Raw genomic sequence first — 13,641 nt, forward strand, 5'->3', positions numbered from 1 at the left:
AAAATGTTACTAACTTAAGAAAGGTGAATGCATGCCTCCTCCTCTCCTCCTAGGTTTCCCATCGTTTTCGAGAACTCATGCAGCTCTTCCACACAGCCTGTGAGGCCAGCTCCGAGGATGAGGACGATGCGACCAGTACCAGCAATACAGACCAGCTGTCTGACCACGGGGACCTTCTGTCTGAGGAAGAGCTGGATGAGTGAGACCCTGGGAGCGTGAGGGTGTCATCTGCACAGGATCGAATCCAACAGGCACACTGATCAGGGGAAGGGTGGCTGTACTTTGCTTGTAAAACCCTTGAGCTCAGTGTGAGGAGCTGGCGAAGCAGGGGGCCAGGGACAAGGAAAATGACAGGCTGGGGGTTGGATGGCCCTGCCATCCTGTGTGTCTTTTATGAAGACCTTAGAAATCTACGTTGTAAAGAACATTGAGGGAGAGTGCAGCCCAGTTCCTTTTCTGTGTGTTTTTTTCTTTTCTTTTTTGTCTGGTGGTACATATTTATTGTTGTGTGATCTGATCACAGTGTTTCTAAATGTGATAAATGCGTATGTTGGTGTAGCCAGTCCCAAGACACTGAGCTCCTGCATCCAGCAGTTTTTATTGTAAACTAGCTCTTTCCTTTTCTTGGAGCTTTAGTCCATGAGGCTGTCGCCACTCTGGTAGCACTGGGCCAGGCTGCGTAGCTCCTGCAGTGTCTCCTCTAGGTCATCCTGTTCCACTCCAGCGTCCATGAAGCTGGCCCAGCGCCGCAGGTCAAGTTTGGCGAGATCTTTGGCCAAATCTCCCAGGGTCCGGTTCAAGGATGAAGAGGAGCAGAGGGCCCCGAGCACTGGGATGCTCTCCACTGCTGCGGAGGGAGGGAAATGGGAGCCCTGTGAATGGACCACTGTTCTACCCTTGGTCTGTTGCACACACAGGGAAGTCTGGGCCTCTGGTAGACTTGACTGTCTAGTAAACTCAGTAAATTTTGTGTCCTCTCCCCTTTGTATACCAGCACTCCAGAGGAAGAACGCTTCTCTCAGGAGCCATAGAGTGAATAAAGGAGTGTTAAACTGGGAATTTCCCAAGTACCTTTATCCAGGAAGGGGTATAGTAAACCTCTCCCATGCTTGAAAACCTCTTGGTTTTCTTCACCTCCTACATACCTGCCCCTGTTGGGGGACCATCCAGAACCAAACCCTGCTGGCCGAGGCTTGAGGAGAAGAGGTAGGGGTAAGGAGGAACCACCTTACAGGGAGTCAGCAGCAGATGAGAAGAGCTGTGGGGCAAGAGGACAGCAGCTGAGTGAGAGGAAGTCAGGGGAGGTGGCAGGTCTGGGAGGAGAGCAGGAGCAAGCATTATACTGACCTCCTGACTCGAGGCTGCTGCTGCTGCAAGTACTGGGCCAAGACTTCTTCCCCGGTGGTGCACGCGTGGAGGGAGGAGGGCAGGGGTGTCCCTGGGGTGAGCTGACTGCCAGAACAAAGCCAAAACCACCTTTAATCTGTGGCAGCATGAATGAGAAACTAGGACTTAGGTTCTCAGGGCATCAGCTGGATTGGGGTGCTCACAGCCTTTGTTTTCTTTTAAGTGGCCCAGAGGGAAGGAGAGCAGGGCAGTGCCATTAGAACTCCCAGAGGTATGAGAAAAGGATGTGAAACAAAAATCTGACAAGGGCTCCTAAGGACCACCAGCCCTCACCTGGTGTGGCATGCTCTGTCTAGACCCCTCAGCACCACAGACTGGGCAAAGCAGCACGTTCCAGAAGGGTCCCCACATGCAGACAGTGGGGTCCATGGGGTGGCCTCTCCAAGCTGCATCAGCGTATCAGGGAGGGACTGGCTTGGAACTAAGGGGAAGGGGATGGTTGCTCCTGCTGTGACCACCTAAAGATAAGGAAGAAATCGAGTTATAGAGCTTTTTCTCAGCTCTGACCCATCTCCTCACAAAGCTTAATACCTTTTTCCCAGAGAAGTTCAGCATATCAGCCAGATGAACCATGGAAACTGGTGAGGAGCATAGGCGATAAGGAACAGTGACTGTGTCCAGGGCTGTAGCCAGGATGGCGCCACAGTGGAAGGGCAGAGTGGCCTGTAAAGAGGATACAGAGAAGAGCACTTGGCCTTCTGGGCATGGAAAAGAGAGTGTGGAGGCAGAACAGTAATGGCAGAGAGGAAAGCAGGGGTGTGTTTGGCCCAGGGCTGCATAAGCATAGGACAGTGTCATCTAAGAGGCCACATCAGAGCCGAGTTCAGGCTGAGGCTTCAAGAATAGAGCCAGTAGCAGATAAAGGCTGACTCGGCGAGCGCGTGCGCGTGCGCATGTGTGTGTTGCCCTGTCACTAGCTGCAGTCAGAACAAGAGCATCGAGCCTTACATCATATTGCAGGTGAGGGAAGTTGACAGGTGGCTCAGGTTGCAGCCCCAGGCTCCCACCCAAGGATAATGGGCAGACCAGAGAGCTGTGAGCAGACAGGTGCACCAGACCGAAAGCTGTGTTTAACAGACGGTAGATGTTTTTCTGGGGCTCCTGGTGAAAGAAATGAGAGTAGTTTGTTTGAACCAACTTTCTCACTGGGCTATCCTCATTTCTCTCTCCTTACCCTGTGACCGTTTCTCCCCACAAGAACTACTCACCCCGAGGCGGTACGGACCAGGGAGTAGGCCCCAGGTTATTATTCCCCGCCCTGAATACTCGTCATGTAGCAACTCTGCGGCCTTGGCGCCTACCCCAGAGAAGCCATTGTGCAGGTCACATAGGATCTGGAAGCCCTGGAGAGAGGTGAATGGCGAAAGTCAGCAGGATGAGGGGAGTTTCTACCCAAGTGCCCGCCATGCCACGCAGCTACCTGCAGGTAGTCGCACTCCTCCACGTAGAAGTGCAGCCTGTCCTCCAGCTCTTCCAGGTACTTGGGTTCCTTCAGGATACTCTCACCTTGGCCAAAAGCCTCCAGGCGACCTGCTTCCCTGCCATGCATAAGCACAGTCCAGGATTTACAGGACTTCCCCACTTCCATCCCTCCGCTCAAGAGCTCTTGTTTTGGAGGAGGGCAGGGAAGATGGCCTCAAGAGCCTCATCCAACATTAGTGGGGACCCAGTTTCTTGCCTCACAGCCTCTGGGGCCCTCCATACCCATCATGGTTGTACTTCTGAATCATACAGATGCTCCGGGGATGGAGATGGACTCTGAGAAAGTCTGACCAGACTCTGATGCTGCCCTCTGTGGGGATAACTGGTTTTGGAGTTGTAGCGGTGGTGAATGGTGGGGGACCTGAAGAAAAAGCAGAGGAAACGTACCTTTCTCCATGTTCCTGCTCTGCCCCACTCCCCATTTTGCAGTATCTGGAGAAGTCTCACCTTTGCCATTGGGAATGGATTTGACCCTCCAGATACCATCACTATTCAGCACTCCCTGGGCGGGGTGAGAAAATCTACATTTAGGTCCAGGCCGTCTAGACGCAAAAGCTGATTTATCCTCCCTGATTTTGCTGGCCATACCCTATAACCTCCTTTCTGTTCACGTACTTACAGTCCTTTAGTAGGAGAAAAAAGTGCTTTTCCTCAAAATACCATTCTAGGGCATTTAAGATGGCTAAAATTCTCCTTTTCTCTGCCCCAGTGGAGGCACTCTGGTTGTAGCAATGGGCTTAAAAGTTCAGGGCAGAGGCCCTCACCTCTGCACTCAGGAGGTCCTGGAGATAAGGGTTCTTGGGATAGATTTCCTCTTTGTGTGTGGTGAGCTTCCCTTGCCTGAAAGAAATTGGAGATTGATCATAGTGTCAGTTTCCCTGAGTTCTCCAGCTTCCTATGCTCCTTCCCAACTCCTCTCCAAACATCACAAGTACCATGCTATTGCAGCATCTAGCTGTTTGTCCCTGTAGAGTCCACCTTCTTGTTTTAGGGAGCTCAGACTACCTGTACAAAAATAACAGACAATGTTAGGTAAAGCCCTGTCCCTCCAATCGTTCAGCTAACCTTCCTCTGATCACCGGACAACCTGCTGTCATCATCACTCCAGCACTTGGCCCTTCCAAGCTTTCTTGATTAGACATGGGTTGAAAAAAACCCTTGCCTAGGAGAATGTAGATTCCATCCTTCATTTCCCAGCTTAGTCCTTAGCTTTGGGACCTGGGCAAAGACCACACCCAGTGGTTCTACGGGAGCGCCACAGTTCAACATCTCAGTGTGTCTAGGGACAAGTAGCCCATTCCAGAGATAGCTCTTGAACGGAATAAAATTTTGCTTTCTTGCGTCCCCTCAGGTGTTGGCATACTGTGGTTAGCTCTCCTTGGGGCTCCTCATCTCTGGTCCTTCAGCCTAGTATAGTCGGGGTCAAGGATCTTGACGCGAACGGATGCTAGAGACTCCACACGCGAGGGGAACACTGCGAATTGGCTGACTCCAGCCACCACCTAACCCTTCAGATCCATGAGTATGAGTCTCGGCGTGTAAGTCTCTTGGCCGTGTAACGTCCGGCCGGTCCGGTACAGGACGTCGGGGCACAGCTCTCCCGGCGGTTCTTTGGCATCGGTCGGCCTGCACAGCGCAGCATCCTGGGGAGGCACAGAGGAAGGACTGGACTCGGGTGGCGAGAGGAACAGGCCGGAAGCAAGGACTGGAGATCTGGAAAGGTTCAGCTGAGGCAGCCGCCCAGAGACCTTACCTGCTGGTTCCACCAGTGCGCTCCCACGAAACCCGCAAAATGTCCCAACTGCAAAGTGAGCACCTCCCGGGCACCCCCCGCCATGCTGCGCGGCTCCGCTGGGTAGCACAGCCACAGCCTGCCCACTCGCTGCTCCTTGCCGATTGGCTCAGCAGGCTTGTGGGTGGGGCCTCATTTCCGGCGTCCTATTGGCCCATAAACACATCCTTTCCCATAGGATAAACGATTCGTTGGGCTTTAATGACACCGCTCCTCATACCCCGCCTCTTCCTGTCGTGAAACAGTCTTGCTTATCAGTCGTTGTTTGTCGAGGGGCGGGGCACAGTGGCGCAGGCCGGAAGTTGTGGGCACCAGGGCTCAAACGCCGTGCTGGAGCGTTCTTGGTGCTGGGTTCTTTGCATCCACCGTGGGGTTCCTGGTGCGGCTCACTAAAGAGTCTCCTACCTACTCCTGACGGCTCTTGCAGCTGTTGTGTCTTTTTTTCATAGGATACTTCTGCTGGCTGATAGCGACTCAGGTAAAAAATAAAACCTTGCCAGAAAACTAGACGTTACCGTAAAGCCTCACATGTGTCCTCTCCTTCCTGTCCAAAACTCACAGCCTTCCTGACTTCTAACCCTGTGGACTGGCTCGTTCTATCTATGTATATAATGTAAATCAATCAGAGTACATATTCTTTTGCGTCTGCCTTTTGCTCAATATTGTTAACTTCTTCCCTGTTCTTGCATATACTTATAGTTCATTTTCATTGCTTCAGAATGCCATTGTAGAAATATACCTCAAATGATCTATTCTGCTGATAATGGACTTTGGAATTGTTTCCATTTGGGGGCTATTAGGTGCTACAGTTAACATTCTTGTGCATGTGGACATGCACACATTTCTGTTGTGTATATACCTAGGAGTGTAATTGTTGGATCATAAGGATGGGAATGTTTGAATATGGTAAATAACACCAAACTTTTCTAAATTTACAGTTTCACCACCAGTGTAGTAGTGTTTTCAGGTGATGTTCCATAACCTTGCCATTAAAAATTTTTAGTCCATATCATTGGTTTTAGTTTTCCTGATTATTAGTGAGATTGAGAGCACCTTTTTATGTTTATCACCATTAGAATAGCCACTTTTGTGAAGTGCATGTTCAAGTCTCTTGCCCATTTTTCTTTTGGGTCATCTCAACCATTTGTAGGAGTAAGTACTTTATTCTGAATACAAACCCTTTGTCAGTTACTTGTGTTGAAAATATCTTCTCCCACTGAAGTATATTAACTCTCCCGTTATAATTGTCTATCTCCTTGTAATTTTGTCAGTTTTTATTTTCTTAGACTATGTTATTACTGCATACTACTTTACAGTTTTATTTTCCTGATGGATTGAAACTTCCACCATTATAAACTAGCCCTCTTTTTCTCAAATAATGCTGTTTTACCTTAATATCTACTTCGATAGTAATATAGATGAACCAGCTTTCTTTTGGTTAGTGTTTGCACGGTGTATCTTTTTTGACTCGCAACTTTAATTTGTCTCTTGAAGACAATATACTATACACCAGAAGCAAACACCAAGTGGGATTATACGTGCATGTGCTTTATTGGGGAAATGCCTGTGTGGGAACATCTCAGGAAACCAGAAGAGGCTGGGAGTCTCAGACCTTGATGAAGGTATGAACCCAGTGAAGAATAGAGGGAAGGAAGAAATCTGACTGCAGTTTTTTTTCTTTTTAACACCCTTATTGAGGTATTATTTATATACAGTAAATGATATTGAGGTGTCACTTACATCCATCTTAAGTGTATGATTTTGTAAATAAAGAGTTGTGCAGTCATCACAATTCAGTTTTAAAGCATTTACATCATCCCCAAAAGATTCTTCCTGTGTGATTACAGGTAAACCCTGTTCCTACCTCTAACACCAGCCAACCACTGATCTACTTTTGCCGTTATAGATTTGCCATTTCTGGATGTTTCATATAATCATACAAATGTATTTTTTTGTTTGGAGTCTTAGCGTAAGGTTTCTGAGTTCCCATGTTGTAGTGTGTATTAGTATTTTGCTCATTTTTGGTTATCCGTTTACAAGTCGATGGATATTTGGATTATTTTTACTTTTTAGCTATTATGAATAATGTTGCTATGAGTATCTCATGCTGCTTGAACACAAGTCTTTGTGTGAACATATTTTCATTTCTTTAGGGTAGATACTTAGGGGTGGAATTGCTGGGTCATGTGATAACTTCGTGCTTAACATTTTTAGGAACTGCCAAACTGTTTTCTAAAATTATATTTCCATTTTATATTTCCACTGGAAATGTTCGAGGGTTCTTTTTTTTTCCTCCCTGCACCCCACAGCTTATGGGATCTTAGTTCCCTGAGAAGGGATTGAACCCAGGCCTTTGGCAGTGAGAGCACCAAGTCCTAACCACTGGACCGCCAGGGAATTCCCATGGAGGGTTGCTTTTTCTCCACATCCTCCCCAACACTTGTTATTGTTGTCTTTTTGATTTATAGCCATTCTAGTGGGTGTGAGGTGGTATCTTACTGTGGTTTCGATTTGCTCCTAATCAGTAGTGATGTTGAGCATCTTTTCATTATCCTGTCAGCCATTTATATGTCTTTTCTTTTTTTAAGTTTTTAATTTTTTTAAAAAATAAATTTATTTTTGGCTGTGTCGGGTCTTCATTGCTGTGCACGGGCTTTCTCTAGTTGTGGCGAGCGGGGGCTACTCTTCACTGTGGTGCACGGGCTTCTGCTTCTCATTGCAGTGGCTTCTCTTGTTATGGAGCACGGGCTCTAGGTGCGCGGGCTCAGTAGTTGTGGCTTGTAGGCTCTAGAGCACAGGCTCAGTAGTTGTGGTGCACAGGCTTAGTTGCTCCGTGGCATGTGGGATCTTCCCGGACCAGGGATCAAACCCATGTCCCCTGCATTGGCAGGTGGATTCTCAACCACTGCACCACCAGGGAAGTCCCCAGAATTACTTTCTTAATTTCATTTTTGGATTTTTCATTGCTGGTATAGAGAAATACAATTGTTTTTTGTATATTAATCTTGTAGTATTGTTGTGAACTTGTTGAACTTGTTTTGAGTTCTATTAGATTATTTTGAGATTTCCTAAGGTTTTCTATATACAGGAATATGTCATCTGAAAAGAAAGAGAGTTTTGCTTCTTACTTTTCATTCTGAATTCAGTCCACTTGAGTGATGAAGAAAAGCCCCAAGAGACCAGCTGTGCAGCAGGCTTAGCATGGAGACAAAAAAAATTGGGGCATGAGGATCAGGTCTGCAGTAGAAGGATCTTAAGAAATAAAGGGGACTGGATAGGGTAGATTAGGATAGAGTATTTGGAAAAAAATTAAGAATCCATATTTAGCAAATTGCAAAAGTAATGAGGCAATTCTTCAGTAAGGATTTTGTACATAAATGATAGTATAGTCATACAGCTTACTATTCCACATTCATGAAAGAGAATAAGGCATATTGATTATGAGCTTGGCCTTCCAAAGATGGAAGCCAATTTCCCAGCCTCATTTACAGTTAAGGATCAGGCTTGTCAATCAGATTCAGGTCCTGTCCAGTAAGTATCTGGTAAGGGTAAGAGCAGTGGAATCTTGCTTTTTTTGGGAGGCAGCAGCACTGCAATTTCTGGGGGCTAGCTGCCATTATCATTAGTATAGGCTGCAATGTCAATGTTCATAGTAGCACTGGTGACTTTATCACAGCAGCCCCTCCCTTGTTGTGGTTAGGATGTTGTCTGTGGCTGCTGAGCTCGTGACAGTGTCCCTCTTGGAGGTTCTGTGTGCTATTTCTTTTTCTTTTAAAATTCCTTAGAGCAGGCACTCGATTTATAAGAAAAACTCCTGACAGGTACAATTTCCAAGATACCTGGAAACACCAAGGTATAGAAGAGTAAGTACACTATTGTGTTTAAAAAAACGTGTATTTTTTTAGAATTTTGTCTCTATAATTTGATTGCCTCTAGAAAAGGGAGCTGAGAGAAAACGAGCCTGATTTTCCATGAAATGTTTTCATGTGGTTTGAACTTTGTAACCCATACATGGCAAAAATAAAGGCATAGTGAAGCCACTGAATGACATTAAGGGAATTGCATGATGTGCTGTGTTTAGAGAGCTCACTCAGGCAGCCCAGTGAAAGACTGGAGGGAGAAGCCAAGGGTAGTTGGCAGAGAAACAAATTAGCAAATGATTATAGTAACTCAAACAAGAAGCGATGGGGTTATGAAAGGCAGTGGTAGTAAGGATGGAGAGGAGGAAGTGAGTCTGAGCTATTGAAAAGACAGGTCTCAAGGCTTGACTATCTGTATTGGGAGACGTATCAGTCAGGGTTCAGTCAGAGAAGCAGAACTATATTAAAAGGGATCTGTTAAATGGATTCAAACTTTCCAACTGTGGGAGCTGGTTAAGCAGTCTCTATAAGGCTGTTATCTTTGAGTCTGATGCTAGAACATCAGTCTAGCTAAAGTGTCTGGGGATTGGGTCAGGGATGGAGGTTTTATTTTTGACAGGGAATCCTTGAGGAGGATAGGGTAGGGGCAGCTGGCTCTCTAGTGAAAAATGCTGATATACATTCAGACTCTCTTCTCATAGTAATTGTTCAAATAAAGCATTAATAAAATCCAAGTTATAAATAGTAGCTACCTATCATTTAATGGGGGCCTACTATGTGTGAGGCACCTGACATTTATTATGTGATTTAATTCTCACAAAATCCCTGAAAGTTTGGCATTATTATTACCTTTACATAAGGTGAAACAGAGATAAGGTAAAATTAGAGAAGGAAATAGGCTAAGACAGTTAGCTAATAAGCAGCAGATCTGGGAATCAAACTTCTCACTCTTTGGAACCAACAACCTGGGTATGGTGAGAGAATCAGACTCTTCTGAAATTGATGAGTCAGTATTTTCTCAAATCTCAGAAAGACGGTACACAGATAGTACTATTCTACATGGATTAAAGATGTTAATTCACTAAATACAATGTATGCTGTAGGGGTTTAGAACTTCTTTCAGGAACCTGTAGAAAGGGGCTGTACTATACAAAGTTGCCAGACTCAGCTGGAGTTTGAGGAAAGTTCTCAGGGACCATTGATAAAAGAGTAAATAGGAAGTGAATGGTCTGGGAGGGAGAAGTTAAGGAGGAGATTGAGTCTCAATCTCCTAAATTGAGTAAAGTCTGGAAAATTTCTGTAGAATTTAGTCTCAACAAGCAGAATGCCAAAGAAATTCAATTTGGCCAATCTGAAGGCTCTTTCCATCTTATAAATATAACACAACACTTTAAGAAAGATACTTAATTTAATTTTTTAGATAAAGGTACATGATTAAAATGTGAAAACCACAACTAATAAACTGATGTTAGTTTCAGGACATCTTATTGCCACCACAGTCACATCACAAGGAACCCACTGCAATGGAGGTTGGGAGCTGACTGCAGTCCTGTCCAATCCCATAAGTGCACGTGCCTGGCTGCTCTTCTTGTGTACTGCAGGACTCCCCCATTTGATTGGGTCCATTAGAAGAAATGTCCATTGTCTTCCATGTACCTTGTGACCATGGCTTAGAGGTAGGCACAGAGCCGCTCCAGCTGCCCAGGATTCCTATTACTTAGGAACAGCAACTCCTTTTTCCCTTCTTCTGTATGAGCTAAAATGGAGCCAAACACAGATAACTGGCAGTTTTCTCCTGTAGCATTGTGTTACTTAGCAAATTCTGTAGTCAAAGGCTGCGTTATCCAGACTATGTTCTGATATAATTAGCACTCCCAAAACCTCACTTCTAGGCCCTTTATTCCACCTGCCAGTATTTTTTCTATGCATAATTTCCTTTTCTGTCTCTATTCCTCCAACCAGCATCTATCTCTCCCTCTGTTTCAAGACTATCCTCTGGACTTTAAGGACTGTCAAATCTCTCAACCCCCTTTTAGAAATCTCTCCATTGTGCCTCATCATGCTGCAGCTGCTTTATACTCTTCCCCCTATTCCTTTAATAACCTATTCCAACTGCAGCTAATTCTCTATTATCTAGTAACAGAACCACCTTTATTTTTCCTCTACACCCCGCCCCACAACAGACCCACACCCACCCAGAACTGAGGGCAAGGGTTAAATGAGCAGCTGGAACACTTTCATCTACAAGTACTAGGACAGGTATAGCAAGGATTTGGTTTGGTGCTGGAGTAGCCTCTCACACAGCATCAGTTGTTCTGGGGGTGCCCTAGCATATGAGCCTCTCAATGCAAGTGTGTTGAACGATGAATAAATGTGACAGTGAGAGTGTGGCAGCAACCCAATCACCTGGGTTCGGTCTCACCTCCTCTGTTAGCATGAGCATCTTATTCTAGACTAACGTGAGAATTTTAGGGAGAGATATAATGTCTCTTGTAAATCGAACTTTAACCAACCCCACACCTTCTGTACCATCTAATTAGCCAGAAAGAAGTCAAGATAAAGGGAAAAAAGATGAAATACAAATTACAGGCTGCTGCTGAGGGAAGAAGAGATAAGGCTCTGACTCAGTGGGATTCTTCTGTGAGAGGAAAAAGCTAAGCAACTGACCTTTCTCATGTTGAAGCCAATTGTTCTCCAAATAATAGTGAATACAACTTTCAAATTCCTTTGGATTATAGTTGGAAACCAGGATGGGAATAAAGGGATCCAGGGCGTCAAATCCTTCCTGGAGAAGAAAAAGGATAAAGATACAGTATTCGTTAAGTGACAAATCAGTGTTTATTTAAACACTTTGAGGATAAGGTCTTTGAGATTTTGTTCTATTCTCCTCTACTCCACGTTCTCTGGGGCTGGCTACCCTTGCTCTACATGGCCACAAATATACTTAAAAAAGAGATAACGCTTGAGGCAGGGGGCGGCACCCCGGAGCAGGCTGGCGGCAGGGGGCGGGGGGCGGGGGGGAATGTCACTTATCTGAGAGTGTACACACATAATCGTATACGTGTTTACATTTTTTTTACAGTTCTAACTTCAATAGTCAAGTTTTGATAGTTCATATACTCAAAAAAATTAAACAAAATGACAAGGATGGGGGAAAAGATCCTATATAAACTAAAACAAATGAATCAAACTGTATTTCAGAGTTCAAACATAACACTGAAGGGAGGAGGGAAACTAACCCAAACTTACTTCTGAACAGAATATTTGAACGAAAGACCCTTAGGCTAAAGATAAAAACTGCTCTAAAAGATATTGAGCCTAAATAAGACAGAAGTAAAAAAAAAAAAAAAAAAATTTGCCCTCTAGTTCGCAGCTTATTTGTATAGAGGCAAGGGTTAGCAATTCTGAAACTACTTTTACTGTAATCTAAGATTGAGCTAATATGTAAATACACTGTGAATGAGAGATTATCGTTGGAGAAGAGGGTTACAAATATGGAAAGGGCGAAGGATACAATGAATGCCGGGATGCTAGCCTGGAACTAGAGGTATCAGATTCATGGTTTTTTAATATAGAGACAGATACAGATGTGTGTGGATGTGTAAATATAAACACATATACGCATATAGCACATATACATGTACGTTTGTATATATGAATAGTGCATATATCTACTTACTAACTCTGCTGGAAGGCCTAGAAGAAGTGACACCCACATCCTAGTAGCAATAAGTATACCTAGCACTCAGGTCTTTCTTGGTTTCTAAATACCATTCTCCTCTAAAATGAACCAAAGCTCCTTGAAAAAATGGCTTTTAGGGCTGGGGCAATGGAAAGTACAAGACGAGTCTGGAACATATTCTTCTTCTTTTTTTTTTAAATAAGTTTATTTATTTATTTTTGTCAGCGTTGGGTCTTCGTTGCTGCGTGTGGGCTTTCTCTAGTTGTGGTGAGTGGGGGCTGTTCTTTGTTGCGGTGCACGGGCTTCTCACTACGGTTGCTTCTCTTGTTGCGGAGCACGGGCTCTAGAGCACAGGCTCAGTAGTTGTGGCGCACGGGCTTAGCTGCTCTGTGGCATGCGGGATCTTCCCAGAGCAGGGCTCGAACCCGTGTCCCCTGCATTGGCAGGTGGATTCTTAACCACTGTGCCACCAGGGAAGCCCTGGAACATATTCTTGTGCCAAAAGTAAAGAAGTGCTTAGAAATGATGGGGACAGAGGAGGAAAGGTAGGGAGAAAAATGATGGGGACATGTTAAAGGGACATAGAAGCCAGCTTGAAGGGCTCCTACTGGCCAAATCTGGGATATCTTAAGCAGCAAAATAAATAATGATAGTAATTATTTAATGGGTTCTAAACCCTTTAAATAAGAATCCACATGTCTATATTGAAACAAATACATAAGGGAGAAAGGAAAATTCTTAAATATAAGAGAGGGCCAACTGATACATTTAGAAGTAATGGTGGAGCTAGAAAATATCCATCTTGCAATTATCATGATAACTGATTTAGGGAAGAATCACCGATGGAAACTAAAACTAGTAAGGGGAAGTTTGAGAAGTAAAAGGATATTTACCTAGTCTCAGAGTATATCTCCACAAGATACTTATTCATTACCAAAGGAAAAGAGTAACTTTACTGAGGAGAAATCAGGTGGAGAACACCTTAACTAAGTGTTCAAAGTATATATTGCCAGTAATAGGAGAAAAAAATTCCATGTGCTTTCTGATATTATGCACTGAGAAGACACAATATAACTTCTAACATCACATATAGTCAGGAAAAAACATCAGACAACCCCATAAAATAACCCATAAGATAACTAGCATGTACTCTTCAAAAACAGAGATATAAATATTAAGGTTATAAAAGACAAAGACTGAGGATCTGTCTCAGATTAAAGGGGACTAAAGACACTTGACAGTTGAGTGCGGTGCATTATCCAGGACTTTCTTTTCCTGTAAAGGACACTGGGATAACTGGCAAAATCAGAATATATTCTATAGATTAGGTAACAGTCATTGTTAACTTTCTGATTTTGAAAATTGTGCTGTGGTTATACATTAGAATATCTTTTTTTTTTTTTTTTTTTTTTTTTTTT

At 44.3% G+C, this 13,641-nt stretch overlaps 3 protein-coding genes across 7 annotated transcripts in view; 1 reads left to right on the forward strand and 2 right to left on the reverse strand.

The window, feature by feature from the left end:
* Positions 1–603, forward strand: part of GON4L (gon-4 like) — an 89,476-nt gene extending 88,873 nt beyond the window's left edge. Inside the window, exon 31 of the mRNA XM_007457926.1 lies at positions 54–603. Coding sequence (XP_007457988.1) covers positions 54–203 — 150 coding nt within the window. The 3' untranslated portion in view covers positions 204–603. The remainder of the gene's footprint in view (positions 1–53) is intronic.
* Positions 484–4,773, reverse strand: MSTO1 (misato mitochondrial distribution and morphology regulator 1). 3 transcript variants are annotated; one of them, XM_007457924.1, is made up of 14 exons: positions 4,643–4,731; positions 4,397–4,532; positions 3,825–3,894; positions 3,654–3,729; positions 3,337–3,391; positions 3,112–3,250; positions 2,828–2,945; positions 2,616–2,750; positions 2,356–2,508; positions 1,939–2,070; positions 1,681–1,865; positions 1,348–1,452; positions 1,146–1,258; positions 484–844 (listed from the first exon to the last, which is right to left on the reverse strand). In XM_007457924.1, exons 1-14 carry the CDS (start codon positions 4,724–4,726, stop codon positions 633–635), a joined length of 1,713 nt encoding a protein of 570 aa, XP_007457986.1. In that variant the 5' UTR covers positions 4,727–4,731; the 3' UTR covers positions 484–632. The 3 variants fall into 3 exon arrangements, with proteins under 3 accessions (XP_007457986.1, XP_007457985.1, XP_007457987.1); XM_007457923.1 differs by having other exon boundaries at positions 580–847; positions 4,643–4,773; XM_007457925.1 differs by having other exon boundaries at positions 633–844; positions 1,179–1,258; positions 4,643–4,726.
* Positions 4,774–10,063: 5,290 nt separating this feature from the next.
* The window catches only part of DAP3 (death associated protein 3), a 17,865-nt gene continuing 14,287 nt past the window's right edge, over positions 10,064–13,641 (reverse strand). For 2 of the 3 annotated variants that reach the window (XM_007457930.1, XM_007457929.1), the window contains exons 10-11: positions 11,209–11,326; positions 10,212–10,297 (exon numbers count right to left, since the gene is read on the reverse strand). In XM_007457930.1, coding sequence (XP_007457992.1) covers positions 10,212–10,297; positions 11,209–11,326 — 204 coding nt within the window. Of the gene's footprint in view, positions 10,298–11,208; positions 11,327–13,641 lie in introns of all 3 variants that reach the window. The other variant, XM_007457928.1, reaches the window with a different exon arrangement.

This window comes from Lipotes vexillifer, unplaced genomic scaffold (genome assembly GCF_000442215.2).
Source record: "Lipotes vexillifer unplaced genomic scaffold, Lipotes_vexillifer_v1.1 scaffold238, whole genome shotgun sequence".
Classification (NCBI taxonomy): domain Eukaryota; kingdom Metazoa; phylum Chordata; class Mammalia; order Artiodactyla; family Lipotidae; genus Lipotes; species Lipotes vexillifer.

What these genes read in the sequence shown, in the direction of transcription:
- MSTO1 (XM_007457923.1), bottom strand. Translation starts at nt 4,726, where the DNA reads ATGGCGGGGGGTGCCCGGGAGGTGCTCACTTTGCAGTTGGGACATTTT. An exon ending in AGGACCTCCTGAGTGCAGAG is followed by an intron (nt 3,392 to 3,653) that starts GTGAGGGCCTCT and finishes CACCCCGCCCAG; the next exon opens with GGAGTGCTGAATAGTGATGG. An exon ending in GACAGAGCATGCCACACCAG is followed by an intron (nt 1,453 to 1,680) that starts GTGAGGGCTGGT and finishes TTGTTCTGGCAG; the next exon opens with TCAGCTCACCCCAGGGACAC.